The sequence below is a fragment of the Meles meles genome, chromosome 3 (genome assembly GCF_922984935.1).
Source record: "Meles meles chromosome 3, mMelMel3.1 paternal haplotype, whole genome shotgun sequence".
Taxonomy (NCBI): Eukaryota; Metazoa; Chordata; class Mammalia; order Carnivora; family Mustelidae; genus Meles; species Meles meles.
The window spans coordinates 103,249,848-103,267,387 of record NC_060068.1 but is presented as its reverse complement, the minus strand read 5'-3'; the positions used below and the strand labels follow the sequence as shown (position 1 = coordinate 103,267,387).

General features: G+C 39.2%; 1 protein-coding gene and 1 pseudogene across 5 annotated transcripts in view; one reads left to right on the top strand and one right to left on the bottom strand.

Moving 5' to 3' along the window:
* Window positions 1-17,540, top strand: part of ARHGAP26 (Rho GTPase activating protein 26) — a 444,108-nt gene that overhangs the window by 158,926 nt on the left and 267,642 nt on the right. For all 5 annotated transcript variants that reach the window (XM_045998912.1, XM_045998911.1, XM_045998908.1 and 2 more), the window contains exon 11: window positions 5,622-5,700. In XM_045998912.1, the coding sequence (XP_045854868.1) occupies window positions 5,622-5,700 (79 nt within the window). The remainder of the gene's footprint in view (window positions 1-5,621; window positions 5,701-17,540) is intronic.
* Window positions 7,019-7,308, bottom strand: LOC123938003 (annotated as a pseudogene).

Sequence of the window (17,540 nt, the reverse complement as noted above, 5' to 3'; positions counted from 1 at the left end):
CAGTGTGTCTAACCCTGTGAAACACTTTATGAATATCTCATTAAACTTTCACAATGACTTCTTGAAGTAGGTATTGTTTAAATCTGCAGTGTAAAGAAGAATATGGAGTAGTTCAGTTAGTTATCCACTAGGTACTTACGTAGCTATGAAGCACCAGAGTCAGGATAACTAGGGTGCCTAAGTTATTGATGACAAGGCCTATATCTTCAGTATTTAAAAGATTTTTTTTAATTGAAGTGTAATCACAGTAAGATGCACAAATCTTAAGTGCATATCTTAAGCATATCTTTATGACTGCCCCGCACAATGACTATACCTGTGTAATCACCCAGATCAGATTATAGAACATTACTATTACTTGAGGAGATGGTTTCCTTCCAGTCATCTCATATCTCTTCCCCCAGATGAAGTCACCGTTCTGAATTCTGTCCCCATAGATGACTTTGACTAGTGTTTGAACGTCATATCGATAGAATTGTACTGTTAGTAGTTTGTGTCTGGATTCTTTGTTTCATTATTATAAGATTGATTCATTTTGTTGATTGTACCTTGTTAGTTGGTTCTTTTTTATTTTTGTATGGTGCTCCCTTGTTTAAATATAAACAATTTATTCTCATAGATGGATATTTGAGTTTTTTGTTGTTGTAAAATTTGGCCATTAAGAATAAAACAGCATTCTTAAAAGAGACTTTTAATCTCAGGATACAAACTGAGAGTTGCTGCCGGGGAGGGGGGTGGGAGGGATGGGGTGGCTGGGTGATGGATATTGGGGAGGGTATGTGCTATGGGGAGTACTGTGAATTGTGTAAGACTGATGATTCACAGACCTGTTCCCCTGAAGCAAATAATACATTATATGTTAGTTAAAAAAATAAAACAGCATTCTTGAATGTGTCTTGATGGACGTACACATTCATTTCTCTTGGATATATGCATAGAGGTAGAATTGCTAGTTCCTACAGCAGGTGAGGTATATGTTTGGTTTTAGTAGATAGTGCCAAAATGGTTTTATCAATTCTCTTTCTAGCAATATATGAGAATTCTAGTGGCTCTGTATTCTTGCCAGTACTTGGTATTGGTGGTCTTCTGAATGCTCTCCCTTCCGGAGGGTGTTTCATTGTGGTTTCATTTGCATTTCTTCAAAGAGACATCATGTTGGGCCCTGTTTCTTATGTTTTTTGGCCATTTGTGTGTCCTCCTTGAATTGCCTGTTCATGTCTTTTATCCATTTCATTAATTGGGTTCATTTTTTTTTCTTATTTGTGGGCATTCTTTACATATTCTGCTTAAGAATCTCACTGGAGATACAAACTATAGCATCTCTTTCTCTTTAGTTTGCCTTTTCACTCTTTTAATGGTACCTTTTTATGAATGAGAATTATTTATTTTGTTGAAGTCTTATTTCTTTTTTTCTTTATGATTAGTGCTTTCTTTTAAGTTTTTTTTTTTTTTTTAAGATCTTATTTATTTGTCTGAGAGAGAGCACAAGTTGAGGGGGGAGGGGCAAATGGAGAAGGGGAAGCAGAGTCCCTACTGAGCAGAGAGCCCGATTTGGGACTCCATCCCAGGACCCTGGGATCATGGACTGAGCCAAAGGCAGATGCTTAAACTGACTGAGCCACACAGGTGCCCCCATGTTTGGTGCCTTTTATGTTCTTTTAAAAAAGTCATCACCCGCTGGGTGTTATACACAACTAATTAATTATTGAACACTACATCAAAAACTAATAGGGTACTGTAGGGTGTCTAACTTAACATAATAAAAAAATAAATAACTCATCCTTTCCATTTCTTGAGTATTTTGAAGCAGAAGAAATGTGGAGAACCTCTCCTGAAGAAAAGTCAGCCATAGTCACATTGGACATCATCATATTCTTCTTTTGGATTGGCTGTTTGAATGGTGTTCTAGTGGCGACTGTATCTATGAAACACTTCAGGATTTATAGAACCTTTTATGGTTTGATCTTATTTGATACGATGTAGGAATTTTCTGGTGCTTGGAGGAGGAATGTTTAGTATCTGCTTTCTGTGGGGTAGGGCACTGCCACATTTGCTGTGTTCTTATGTGTAAGGGTGAAGCAATAGACTGCTCGGTTGAGATCCTGGCTCTGTGACTGTAAACAAGATACTTAACCTATTCGAGCCTTTGTTCTTTTTATCTCCCCAGTGGGATAATGAGAATATACCTACCTCGTGATGTAGTTGTCAAGATTAAATGAATTAATTTATATATAGTGATTAGCACAGCATCTGACATACCCTCCTAGGTTATTATTACTGTAGTTTATATCATTATGGTGTTTGATAGTAACACAATTCTTTGTAGAGCTAGAAAGAACTCATTTATTTCAGTTCTCTTTCATTGTTTTATATTTTACCTTGCTCATTGCACACCCTCCTCTGGATTTCTCTTTCTCTTTCCCCCTCTCCATTTTTGTTATGAAAAACCAGATGCATTGAAAACACGAACTGCTGACATGGAAAGTACAGGGTCACAGAGAGTTTTGCTCGTTTTATTTTGTTTTGAGGAATGGTGGCTAGTAGGGACACAGGGAGGGGGAATATGGAAAGAAACTTTTTGCTTGATTCCAAAATAAAGCTGACCCTTTCACCTTGGTCCTTGGAAATTCACACATAATAGATTTATGTAATTATGGTTTAAATTGTTATGAAGGCAAAGAAACTTGGAGCTGAAGGAGTGTTTTCTAGATGCCTAGAAAGGATAGTACTGTGATCCAGGCATACATACACGAGACCGAGAGAAAATTACCTGAACTTGGAATGGAGATAAGATTAGAACTAAGTGTATTAAATCCATTTTATTCAGTTCCACACTACCCTCTTCCACAAAAAAAGGGGAACAAAACCACATATGGAAAAGAACTTACATTTTTATATTTCTTCTTGAAATGAAAACAGATCCTGTTGACTTTCCTGGTTACTAGGGCCAAGTGGCCTCTGAGTTTGTCTGAACTTCCTCCTTGTGGTTCTGGGTGGAAATCTCACAATGTGTGCCATGAGGTTGATGTGATATTTGCAGGGTCCCTGAAATCTTGGTATGCTAGGCAACTATTGTGGTCCCACTGTTTGCTGGTAGGAATCTAGCAGGAAATGGAATGGAGACTTGTTGGCTGCTTGACCCTAGTGTATACTGGGGGGTGTCTTTTGCTCTTTAGTGTGGGGGGACAGGAAGGAAAGGGTGGGGGCCAGGGCAGTGGGTCTCTGACCTAACTGTGCATCGGGATCACCTGGGGAGTTGGTTAAAATCCAAGTTCCCAGACCCAGGCCAGAAATTCAGATTCAGTAATAAGGTAGTTTTAGGCTAAGAATCTCCATTTTTCAGGGAATACCTGATTCTGAAACTGGTGGTCCAGGCACAACACTTGAGCAATACTCAAAGATTCAGGCCCAGGGACTTGAGAGTTCTAAAGCAGACTGCAACTTCATAGACTTTTTTTCCCCTCTAAGCCATTAAAGCATTGCGCTTGAGGTGGAAGAGTAGAATCAGTCCACCAGGCCTGCCAGCCAACGATCAGCTCTGTGGAGCCATGACGGCCAGTAGTCTGCAGACAGTGTCTGGTGCACTGAATGGGCTCATGGTGGGAAATGGGGATTTGGGTCTGAGAATGAGAATTTCTGGGAAGAGGAGGGAGGACGCTGGCAAGAACTGTAGAGAAAAGGCTTACTATATTTTCTGTGTCCTCTTTGTGTTGGGGTGTCACTGCTCAGGATGGCCTTCACAGGAAGGACTGCCTCTGGGGAATTAATGTTTTCATGTTCAACATCTTCACTCATCCATCTGCATACCCAGCTACCACCACTGTTGTCCACCTCCACCCGCACACACACAACATGTACACACACACGCATACCACACCTCAGTGCCCCTTGAGTCCCCACCCCCCTTTACTTAGATGCTTATATCTTTGGAAATGTTTTTCCTTAGAGGATGTTGAGGGATGTGATATTTAAAATATGTTCAACATGAATAGATCTAGCATATCAATGGGACTGTGGAAATAAGTCAGTACGAGGAATTATGTGGGTCAGAATGAATAGACTTGTACTGATCAGGATATGGCCAGGCCCATATGTGTTTCATTACCATACTGTTCTGGGATCATTATGGTACCGCAGACTCAGATGGTAATAAGACTTAATTCTTGCTTAGTGGACCTATTACTTCCTTTTAAGCTTTCTCAGAGTTTAAAAATGAGGATTTAAATCAGTAGTTCTTTTTTTTTAAGTTCTTTTTTTAAGTTCTAAAAAACTTAATTTTTTTAGTTCTTTTTCTTTTTTTTTAAGATTTTATTTATTTATTTGACAAAGATAGACACATCTAGAGAGGGAATACGCATAAGGGGAACGGGAGATTGAGAAGCAGGCTTCCCCCTGAACAGGGAGTGGGATGTGGCACTTAGTCCCAGGGTCCTGGGATCATGACCTGAGCCGAAGGCAGATACTTAATGACTGAGCCACCCAGGCACCCCTAAATCTGTAGTTCTTAACTTTTTGAGGGTTGTGTTTCTTTTGATAATGACTGAGATTGAACTGTTAATTCAGAAAAATATATGTATATTTGAAGATGGAAGAGTGGTTTATAGACTCTCTTGGACCCATCTGTTGACCATAACGACTCCAGCTTTAATGAGCACAGAGCACTTTCAGCTCCACCTCCCAAGGACGTTTTCATTGCTCAAGTCTCTGCTAGTGGAGTGCCGTCTGTAAGGGGAACTCAACAAACACCATTTGATACCATGTGCAAGCTTTCTGGAGGGTTTGTGTTCAGTTTGAGGTCAAGCAGATTTTATTGAGAGGGTGAAAAGAAGTAGTGCATGTAAAGAACTTAATACCTGACATGACAAATATTCACTTTAAAAGTGATATACATTTAGGGTGCCTGGGTGGCTCAGTGGGTTAAGCCTCTGCCTTCTGCTCAGGTCATGATCTCAGGGCTGGGATCGAGTCCCGCATCGGGCTCTCTGCTTGGCAGGGAGCCTGCTTCTTCCTCTCTCTGCCTGCCTCTCTGTCTATTTGTGATCTCTCTCTGTCAAATAAATAAATAAAATCTTTTAAAAAGAAAGATATACATTTAATATCATTATAAATCCATTTACCATCGTAAATCATCTCCATGTCAAAAGGAGTTTAGAAACCTTGGATTAGTGGTTAAGAGGCCAGCGTCCCCTCAGCTTGATTGTTTCCTCTCTTTTTAATCTTGAGTCCAGTAATTCTGTTCACTTTAATACATATGAATTGCTATCATACTGTGAGTAAAGGTCTCTGTTAGGCATTTTGGAGAATAGGAATGAATAAGACCTCAAGGAACAAAAACAGGGTCTAAAGGAATCACTTTAGTCATTTGGGTCCCTTAACTGTAAGTAGGGTAATGCCTGTTGTGTTTTTTCCTAGCTCCCTGAGGGACACAGGTTTATTGAGGGGATTTCAGGAGATGACGTTGCTTTCTGAGGCTAAAGGTGGCTCTGAAAGATGCCTGTGTGCCTGTCTTAATCCTAGCAATCTCTCACTCTATTGTTTGTGTATTTCTTGAAGTTTCACGTTTATCAGGATCTCTCTACCAGTGATACTGGGTTCATGTCTGTGTCCTCCTTTCTCCACAGGCCAGGGGTTATCACCATGCAGGCATTGTCGGAAGAAGACCGGAGGCTCTGGATGGAAGCCATGGATGGCCGGGAACCTGTAAGTAACAATTCAGGGAAGTAGAATAGAAATAAAGACCCTGAGTTGTTTGTTGCTTCCCAAGTGCAGTGATTTTTGCTCTCTATCTAAAGCCTTGGTTTCCAGTGTACCAGAGGATGTCTTTTACTCTTGAACTTTCATCGATAGTGAAACTGTTTCTGTGTGGTTGCAGTCCCTGAGCTTTGGCCTCTCAGTCCTTCAGGACTTTCAGGCTATGTGGTAGCCAAGGCAATTGTAGTGTCCTTAGATCTCTTAGAGGAGGCAGAGTCTGGCTTACTGAATATTGATGTCTCCATGGAGTAGGATGCAAAACATTATCTCAAACCTATCTGAATGGGATGAATGATTTTAGAAGTGTATATAGATTATGTAGTATATTTTCTCATCGCCTTCTGGTTCAGCATTCCCTTGCCATGGTAGCCCACATCCCATTATATACAGTGGGGTTATCAGTGTAGATGGAAGGACTTAAGCTTTGGTAGTATGATCTGTGCTCCCATTTTCAAAATGCTGACCTTTGCTGGTTGATGTAGTCTGGTGGTTTTCCTGTATCGTGTGACATGTAAAACTCATGTCAGGGCCCTGGAGGAGTCCCTAAAGTCAAAAATAGTGGCCTTATCTTGGTGCCAAAGATCTCAGCTGCAGTATTCAGCAGATACCAGGGTTATAGAAATCCTAAGAGTACATCCTAGGAATACAAAAGATAAAAAAGAATCTAGTGTAATAGGGCCAGTAGTTATGAATTGCTATCATACTGTGAGTAAAGGTCTCTGTTAGGCATTTTGGAGAATAGGAATGAATAAGACCTCAAGGAACAAAAACAGGGTCTAAAGGAATCACTTTGCAGAGGCACTATCCAGAGGGGGGAATGTGTGCAAAAGCCATCAGGCCACAGCCTTCATTGAGTATAGAACTCTGCATCAAGATGCAATTATAGATGATTCCAGTTCATTTGTGTGTTTCTCAGCCTACCCAGGTTAGGTGATCTATATTGATGAATGTGTCTTTCTACTTAGCTATTTTGTATATAAATGTGAAACTCCAATCAACTGAGCAGAAACAAATAACTACTGTTTGGATAGCATTTAATAACGTAGAGCAAGATTTAAAGAACCATTTAAAGAGTTTGGAACAGCTAAATTTGAATTGAACATTATTTAATCTTAATTCTTCTGCAGTACCTATAAGTTACCCCCTTGTTTTCTCTGAATACGTTGTTAGTGATGGAAACTCTCAAAGCAGATAGACTTTTTTCTTCCCTTTCTTTCTTTCCTTTTTTAAACCAGGACGTTTATTGTGTGACTGATTATTGAAATCCTTAAGATGAACTAGATGCTGCCACAGCTCCCCTGTTGGGTTGAACTGTTGTTCCTTCACAGAGTCCAGGCCTGAATCTGTGGTAGACAACTTTTAGGTGTGTATTTGACCAGTCCCAGTGGTATTTCATATTTTAGCCTTGGCAATCCAGTTATACTTCCTTTTCCATTTGGCAGGATAGCCACCTTTACCACAGGTCAACTTCTGAAGGTTGTAGGCCTTAGAGCACCGGGGACACAATGTGTGTGCCTTAATGTGATGCTTTTCAAATGATGACGTCCCCTTCCTCATCTGGTTTCTGCAGCCGAGACCAAAGAGGCTGGAAGAGAAGGCACTTCTGTTGTATATATAGAGAAGATAGACATTTCTACCATTAGGGTTTCGTGGGCACAGTAGCTGCTTGTTGTCAGAGGCATTTAAAAGCCACTTCCTAAGTTGTCCTTTATCTTTGCTATCATTACCTACCCTTAATTGAGCTCTTTTGTGTGTGTAAGTCACAGATTTGGCATATTACATGTCTAAACCCATTTATTCTTCTTAGTACCTTATTAAATAAGTATACTCTTAGGACATCACAAAATACTACCATTTTATAGTTGAGGAAAGTGAGACTTAGCTTTGATAACTTGGCTCAGTAGCACAGACAGTAAGTAGCTATAGTGGTAGGGTGCAGGTTAGGTCACTATAACAAGGAGACTCCAAAGTGTAGTAGCTGAAATAACATAGAAGTTGATTTCTCTCTCCAAGCCTGGAAGTGAGAAGTCCATGCTTTGCAGGGTCATTCTGCCATACTCAACTCATGACTTTCGAAGTTGCTCTACTAGTCATTGCTGTTTTTCAGCCAGATAATGGAGATGAAAGTATCCAGGACCTCAAGGATGCACACATCACTTCCACTGGCCCTAACATACTTAAATCGGCCGCATCTATCTACAGGGGAGGATGGGAAATCTAGATTGAACATAGGCAGCCATGGACTGCCAGTACCCTGGGTATTTTATCACTTCCAGAAAGAAGACTGTAGGGTGACTGCAGATTCCATCAAATTGGCAGAGGTAGAATTTGAACCCATGCGTAGTGCTAGATGTGTTTGGTTTTTATCATTAATAGAAATGAGATTGTTTGATTTTTATCATTAATGGAGATTAATAGGCATCTTGAAGATACCTTCGAGAGTTCTCCTCACTCATTTCATTTTTATATACGTTATCTGAGTTTCTTGAGTGATTCTTCAATTCTAGGGGAGGAAGTACCCAGGAAGAAAAAAGTCTTGTCAGGGCATACTATTCTTGGTACGGATAAAAACCCCACTGTTTTGAGGTGTCCCCAGCCCCGTAAGCTGCAGTTCTACAATGACTTTACCAACTCCGTTTTAAACCTCCCCTTCCTTCCTCTCCCTGCCATTTGATATTTGTTCTCTGTCTGTATGTAATTGGTCTTACTAACCACTTGAGTTTTCCTGTAGATTAACATCTGGCTTCTGCAGATGGAAAGCATGCTGTTGAAAGAAAACATCTCCTTGCTCCAGAATGTACACATTAAAACAAGTTTAAACACAAAATAATTCTGTTTCTAAACATAATATAAAATTATTTCCTCACAGGAACATATAGCTTACATTGAGAACAACATCTCTGTGTACTTTTCAGTTTCCTGAAGAGAGAGAAACAGACAAATGGTAACTGCATAAGTGGCAGGAATATTAGGCTTACTTTTGTCTCCCATTGCTGAGAGCCTCTAGGGGACATTCTTGGAGATACATACCCAGTAGAAAATTAGCAGCTCCAGTTTTAATCACAGTCTGCCTAATTAGTTAAATCTATTCCCTTAGAAGTTTTGGCTTTGGTAAGGGAAGCAGAAACCTATTTCCTTAGCTGGTTTTGGAGTGTTAGCCTTGTATCAGGGAGATTACAATGGCAGCACCTAACTTTTGTTTTTATACTTAGAGCTCAGTGGTTCTGTGAATGATTATTCTGTGTTGAATCTTTTTTTTTTTTTTTTGGAAGGGGGTAACTTTGGTTTGTATCCTTTTTGTTTTTTTATCATTTAATAACACCTTAGTATAATTGGTTGGAAAAACAGTCTAAATGAGCCCTGAATTAGTTGATTTTACAGTTTTAGTTAATTGTTACATAAATTACAGTTTTTAGTGTTCAGTGACTTTCTAGTTGAAAAGAAATTTTGAATGTCTTTATGGTATTCACGGATATATAATGGAGGAAGAAATTAGAGTTGTGGTTCTGCAATGAGCATTATAGTTTTTATCTATGCTGTTAATTTAAATTCAAATGAAGGAAGCCTCTTTTATACTTGGCCTGAGAAAAAGCTGAATTTATTGGCTTATGGAACTTAAAATAAGTTGGGATATAATAGTTCCAGCCCATCTGAATCCAAAAACTTCCATAATATTTGGAGTTGGATTCTTCTTTTGTGTTGGTATTTCTAGTGGGTTCTTTCCAGTTATGGTGATAGGCTTTCAGACTGTTCCAGGTTTACATTATATTATCAAGAACAGGAGCCAGGAAACTTAACTCTGTTAAAAGGCCAGAGAGTAATTATTTTAGGCCTTGGGAGCCCTCTGGTCACTATTGTAGCTAATCAGCTTTGCTGTTGTAGCTCAAAAGCAGCCATCGACAATGGGTATGGCTACATTTCAATAAAACTTTATTTATAAAAACAGGTAGAAGCCAGATTTCAGTCATGGGTCATACTTTGTTGATCCCTAATCTATAAGTCCAGTGGAAAGAGAGCCTTATGTAATAATTCTAAAGAAGTCCCATATTTGAATTTTCTTGGACTAAATACTTGGACCATAGGGTGGGATAGTTGAATTGACCAGACCTGACTCCCCTGCCCACTGTGCTAGAACTGTGGTGGTGGAGAAATTTTGGCTTCCCCTAAGGGAAAAATCAAAGCAGTATTATATGAGGAAAGGGGGAAGATATGAGATAGGTAAAAGTGACGGAGTTTCTCCCTACTCCAATATCTATATTGCATTAAAATTTCTATTTGAAGAGCTTATTCTTTGATACTTGGTCAAGAGTGAAAACTACAAGTTTACCACTAACCTCATACTTAATTGTGAAAGACTAAATGCTTTCTCCCTAAGAATGGGAACAAGACAAAGATGTTCATTTCTAACAGTTTTATTCAATACAGTACTGGGAGTCATAGCCAGAGGAATAGGGCAAGAAAAAAAAATAAAAGGCCTACAGATGTGAGTATATAACTGTTTTGTGTTTTTTTTTTGTTTTTTTTAACAATAAGCTAGTAAGTAAGATACAATTTTGAAATGATTCTTCTGGATTTTTCTGACTTTCTGTTAAATATGAGTTGGCAAGCTATAGACTCAGTGTTGTAACCACGTAAGCTTTTGTTTTAATCTTCTGTTACCTGGTCCTTACCTGCCTCCCACCTAGACTGTGGGTAACTTGAGCCAAATGCCCACAGCTGGAGAATTCATCCTTGTTTGTCCATTACCAACATAGCATCTGGTACAGGCACACACACAATCTGAAGTATTTATTATTCTCTTTACACTATGGAAAGATGACCCAGGGACTCAGTGGAACTAATAGGATAACCTGGACCCTCAGAGCCTGAATCAGCCTCTCTAAACTGTGTTCCCGTGTATTTCTCTTAGTTATGATTAACGATGTCTGTCTGGAACTGCTGTTATTACCACCTTATTTTAGAAGTATTAGTTCTCTTTCATATTCCAAGGATTCTTCAGTGAAATTAGGTATTTATCTAATGAACCACTCCTTGAATATCTTTTGATGCCAGAATTATGTAGAATTAGTTTAGGAATATAAGAAACAGGTGGTATAGCATGATAGATGGTGTATAAATCCATGTATAAGTTGAAACTATGAAACTGATACCTTTATAGGTCAGAAAAGGCCCCATACTGGCTTTTTCTTATAGCTGAACCTCCTACTTGTGGAGCAGTGTCACACCCTTTTCATATAAGAGGGACCAGTGCCTGAAAAGGTCAGGCACCTTTGACTGATCTTGGATAGACAATCCAGGTCTGCTAGCTTCCAGCTCTGTGCTGTTTTTACTACAACACACATACTGCTGAATTATTAGGAAGCTGTAATTGAATTGTATCTACCCTCTCTTTTAGGTGGAGCTACTTTATTGTGGCTCCTGCAGTGGTTGAAGAGAAAAGAGGAAGACACTAAGGAAAAACCACTCCTCTCATGAGAGGACAAGACAGTGTGGTTTCCTTCTGCTTGCCTCCATTTTAAAGAAATCTTCTGTTTTAGTCCTCTGGACTTGGAGACTGAACGAAATGTGCTCTTCCTCTCATCTTTTTCTGCTGTGCCCAAACTCTATCCCCTAAGTGCTTCAAGAACTCCTAAAATAAATGAATAGTTACATTGTATTTTACGCTCTGCACCCAGTACCTGAAAGAGCTGTTTAGAGTATTTAAAGGGAAAAGTAAGATTGATTACCATTAAGATCAGATTCTGGGATCAGAAGCAGAATGTTACGGTGGTTAAGAATGTAGTGTAGGTTCTGGGCAGTTGGGTGGCTCTGTTGGCTGAATGTCTAACTCTTGACCTCAGCTCAGGCCTCCATCTCACAGTCATGAGTTAGAGCCCCACACTGGGCTCTGAGCTCTGTATGGAGCCTACTTAAAAAAAGGAAGGTAGGCTCTGTCAGCCCAAGTTTAAATCCCTACTCACCACTAATAGGTCTCTCACCTTGTACCATGACTTAGTCCTTGCAAACAGGTTTCTTTGGTAGCAAAATGGAGATAGTAATAGTATCTTCTTATACAATTGTTTTGTAAGGATCAGTATATATGTCAAGTGATTAGCACAAGTCCTGTACATGGTTAAGCGCTCACTAAAAGTTAGTTCTTATTGTTGTCTTTTTGGAGAGGGGGGCAGATAGTAGGATAACTGGATTCTCTTTCTAGCTTCCATTTCTAAATTACTTGACTCATTTGAGCACAAAATTTATTTAAAGTCACCTCGCCTGGGTTCACCAGAGGGCAGGCAGGGACTGCTTTCACTTGTATGGAAAAAGTGATTTCACTGAGCAGTCAGGCTTAACTTGAAGTCTGCAAGTGGAGGATTATGAAGTAACTGTAGCCTCCATTGCTATAATGCATCCCAGGCCTGGCAGTTCATCAGCCCAGCTGTATGCTAAGCTCACCTCACCATTTCACTGCAAATGCTTAGATTTTCCTTTCCATGGTAAAATAACTGATCAAAGGAATCTGAATAGTTAAGAAGGTGTGGGGTGAAATTGCTAAGCTCTTGTGTGATGATGCAGTTCTCACTCCTTTATGAGTGGTGCAATGGTTTGGAAGGATAGTTCTGCCTAGTTTGTGAGAGCTTTCTTTGTAATAGCACATAGTGTGAGGTAAAGAGTCTGAAGGTAAGGTCTCTGGTTTGCTTCCCTTTTCTCCCACTTGTCCCCCGGTTGCTAGGAAATAGGATTAGACTTCTATATTATTTTCCTTGTGTTTTTTTTTCTCTTACTGGAACAAGAAGCTGGCTGAAAGCTTCCTCTTTGAGGCCTGTGAATGTTTTTATATAGGTAGAATTCATAATAGTATTTAATATTATCATACCAATGTGTACAAGTCTTAAAAGGAATTGAATACTATTCACTTGGTGTTTGTTCCTTTTGGTTAGATATTCTTGTGAAGAGCAGTTTCTCATAAAAGTCAGACTGTTTAATTGAGTAATGTGAGATACAAAGTGGGAGGAAAGAGAAAGTCAGATGAAATTGAGTTTTATGCTGGGGAGTTGATGAAACTTTCCCAAGAAATGGAATGACAGCCAGAAGATTTTTGCTTGGATGTTAGGACTTCATAACATGTTGGCGGCACTTATTCTGGTCGTAGGCATTCTTCTTTTAGCATTTAGCAAACATTTATAGATTGTCCACCAATTACTTTGGTGGACAATGAAGATCCAAGATGAGGGAGGAAGAGGCCACCTTCATAGAATTGGTTGGCTGCTGTTTCCCCATTGCCTTGTACAGTGGCTGGCACAAAGTAAGCACTAGCAAATATTTGTTGAACAACTAGAGTCAAAATTAAAGAGTTGAAGATAACTGAGTGTTAATTATTTTATTTTTTGTTTTGTCTTATTTTATTTTATTATTTTTTGCAGGAAATTGGGTTGCTTACTTTATGTGAGCCCATGTGTGTAACTATATTTCTTGATTTTGTAGTCCATTTATATACACACCTGTCTACTTGTTACCAGAATTTAGGTGAGTTATTGTTAATCTTTTTTGATGCTATGGATTCATTTGACAATCAGGTAAAGCTTTTAGACCATTTCTCAGATGCATAAAATAAAGTAAAATTCCTTTAAAAAGGAAAAAAATTATGTAAAAATAGTTACCAAAATATTAAAACCACTTGGAATATAAGTATATGCTTCTCTAATTATCACATTACTTACTAAAAGGAAGGGCAGGTCTCATAAGTCCTATAAATGATAATTCAGAATATCTGCAACAGTAGTAATGTTATATGGGAACATCTATGATTTTTGTTCGCGACAATGTCACAACCACTGTGGTTTGTTGCCCATGCTCATATTGAAGGAAATGCTAAAGTTCAGTTAAAGGTTAGGGCAAGGGAAGTTAATTTTTTTCCTCCACTATCCAAGTTCATGGACCCCTGTATTCTGTCTGCAGACTCCATTTCTTTGCAAAGCCATTTGGAGACACTTGATTCCTAACTTCCAAGCTCTTTCTTGTCTCACCTTGTAATAGTAAATTGATTAGTTTGGTTACTTGATTCATATCTGTCCCCCTGCTGGATTATCGTATTCAACAGGACAGGAGCATTGTCAGGGTTTTGGGTTTTTTTTGTTTTTTTTTAATTTGTTTTTGTACCTTTTGTACATACTGTTTGGCTCAGAGAAGGTGTTCAGCACCTACCTGTCAAATAATCAGATGAATGAACCTAAGGAAAATTAAAGTATGGTTGGTTTTGTGTGACTTGTTCTTAACAAGGCTGGTTCTTGGCAATTCCCCACCTACCTTTTATGGATCGCCACACATCTGCTGTTTAATATTTTTACTTCTTTGTTCACTTTTTTGGTCTAAGCATAAACATAAAATCCCTTTTGATTGCCTTCAGCATTTTCTGCAAGCCTCAGTTCTCAGCTTGTTGACCTCACCTGCACACTACCACCTTTCTAGGCTTGAGGCCTTTGTCATGGGCATTAGTTACACTTGTATCCTCGTACTTGGTTGTATGAGGATACATACTTGGACCTTCCATCCCCAGCCATAATGGAAGGCAAAAGTCCCTCTCTCTCAAGTTAAACCTGTAGTATGTATCCTTCTAGAACTTTCTGTGTATTTATTCCTGTACATGTAATCTAGGAATAAACTCTTCTGTTTTGTAGAATTTTTGACATAGTATAGATTTCCTATAGATTCTTAAACCTTCAGTGTTTGACATGTAAGCACTTCTCAGCTTTTCCTCATGCCATTGTAATGTGCAGAATGATAGACTGGAAACCCTTGTACGTTGACCTATTTCAGCATTTGTCCAGGGTATATACCAAGTGGAATTGCATGTCAGATGGTAGGCACATTTAATATTTTAATCAATATTAACAGATTACTCTCAAAAAAAGTACTTAATTATACTGCCTCCTGTCAGTTACAAAGGTGCCTATTTTCTCTAATCCTTTGCCAATACTGTATAATTTAAGTGTGTGTGTTTATGTGTCAGTCTGATGGTGGAAAAATGTATGTTGCTTTCATTTGCCTTATTTTTAAAAATTTTATTTATTTATTTCACAGAGAGAGATACAGCAAGACAGGGAACACAGCACAGGGAGAGGGAGAAGCAGGCTCCCCCGTGGAGCAGGGAGCCGGATGCTGGGCTCAATCCCAGGACTCTGGGATCATGACCTGAGCCGAAGGCAGATGCTTAATGACTGAGCCACCCAGGCGCCCCTCATTTGCCTTCTTAAATTACTAATGAGATTGTTGAAAATCTTTCATGTTTCACCTTTTCAGTGCAGCGATATATATAAGGTCGATAAGACAATGTATGGCATGTGATTCATGCTATATATAGTTTTATCATTATTCCTTTTTCAAATTTCTGGCCTTGGGATTGCACCCATCATTTTTCTCAGTTCTGCTTTCTAAAGCCCAGTGTAGAAACCTAACTTATTCTAATGTTCTTTATGACTTTTTCACTTCATCCTCGATGGCACCTCTTATTTTCTAGCAACCCACATCTGCTGCTGAGTTTTGGAGTGGTGAATAACAAAGGCACTTCTTGTGTCTCATCTGAACTGCTCTTCTCCCAGTTCAGCAGGCTACATGAACTAAATGGGAAACTGAAGATTCTCTGTACCTGTGTACTCTTATTAGCAGTCAGCAACCTGTTGGACTTAGCCAGCTCTTACCAAGGTCCTTCTAACTGCTGAGGAGAAAGTGTCCATCCCTTCTCAAGGAGCCACAGTAGCTGCAGTTTCTAACAACTTCAAGGGCTCTCAGCCCAAAGACCCTGACCCAGATGTGCCCCTCCCTGTAGCTGATGGGTGTTGCTCCTTTCAGCCCTCTGACATCTCGATCCATCCCTGAGAAGAGAAACAGGATGCCTGCCGCACTCTCTACCTCTTCAGGGGTTAGTCACTATTCTGCCTCCTCCCAGTTTTGTTAATTACACATAATTTTTTGAAGGGGGGACGGAATATATTTTTATATTTTTGTGTCCTAGGTTAACTACTGCCCAATCTCTGAAGAGGCTGGCATAAGTAAGTCTGTAGCTATGAAGGTTTCTGTCACCACTTAGTTGGTCATTTGAATCAGAATTAAGGCCAAAGTAAGAGTTAGCTGTTTTGTTTCTTCCCTCTGGAAGGTGACATTTTTCTAAGTTAAGAATTTATCAGAGGCGTGTGTATGTGTGTACGTGTGTGTGTGTGTGTATGTGTATTAGCTCATTTTTATTTTTTAACTTCTCATTTTAAAATCACTTCAGACTTACAAAAATGTTACAAAAAGAGAAAAACAGTACAAAGAATTCCACAATACTCTCTACCCAGATATCCAAAATATTAACATCTTGCATAAGTATAGCATAATGATCAAACCAGGAAATTAACTTTGATATAATCTTATATCTATTATACAGATCTCAAATTTCATCAGTTGTCCAGTAATCATATATATATATAAAATCTTTTTTGCGGGGGGGGGATCTTGAATCTTTTCCAGGATCACATATTGCTTTTAGTTGTCACATCATCTTAGTTTCGTTTAACTTGTATCAGTTTAGTGGCTGGGCTTTTTATTTATTTATTTATTTTTAAATTTTTTAATATTTTATTTATTTGACAGAAAAGTAGGCAGAGAGGCAGGCAGAGAGAGGAGGAGGAAGCGGCTCCCCGCGGAGCAGAGAGCCCGATGCGGGACTCGATCCCAGGACTCTGGGACCATGACCTGAGCCGAAGGCAGAGGCTCTAACCCACTGAGCCACCCAGGCGCCCCATGGCTGGGCTTTTTAAAGGCACATTACCAATCAGTAGATGTCAAGATAGTTGAAACCCTCCATCAGGACAGCATCCTATCTCTGTTCCCATCTTGAGGTAGATTTGGGGACTGTTATCAGTATCCTACCTCCATCTAGGTAATAATTCATATCTTTCCACAACCAAACCACTTATGTTTCTGTCTGCTTCCAAAGGTTCTCTGATAGGCGTTCAACCTAGTATTCGTAGGTTTTCTCACAATACATCTATTTCTTTTGAACCATTTGTCTTCTGCCCTAACTACTCACATCATATATTCTTCCTAGTGCAATTTACTATGTTTATTATCTGTGTTGCAGTTGTTGATTTAAAGGCAATTGAGGCTGTAATATCTTAATAGACATTCCGTAGAGTGACCTCCTGCTTCTAGCAGCAGCACCAATTACTGTTGGTCCTCTCTCAGGTGTTACGGCAGTGATTCATGGGAGTGGAGATTATGGTTGGATTAGCTTCAGTTTTTTTTTTTCCCTCTGTGGAAAAGGCAGTCAATAAGAGAAAGATCTTTTTAGAGTGACTTTGTTCAATTTGAAGAATGATTGAACTAGCTCTTAGGTCCATTTTTGCAGCTTTCCCTTACATCATAAAAGCCTGGAAGTGGACATATTTGTTAGTGATCAAATCAAGGATGGCATTTAAAAAAAATATTGACAGATCTGGGGGCATTTTGAATATTAGGAAGTTTGTGAATTAGATTGTTTGCTTTGTGGTGAGGTGTGGAACAAGATAAGCATTTTAAAAAAAGTTATCCTTGGGTTTGCTGAATCGAGCTCCACTCTGGTCAAGTCAAGAGGACTGATGATGCCAATGTGACTGTGTTCTTTTAAGGTGTGTTTCAAAAAATTCTGCCCCATGACCCTGCAAGAAAACACCAGGACAAATATAAACACATCCTAAAAGCAAAGCCATTTTCTAGTATGGTTTTTAAAAGTCTTCCCTTCTGGTAATCTGAAAAATAGTGCGGACATGTGGTCTAGTGGTTACAGCCAA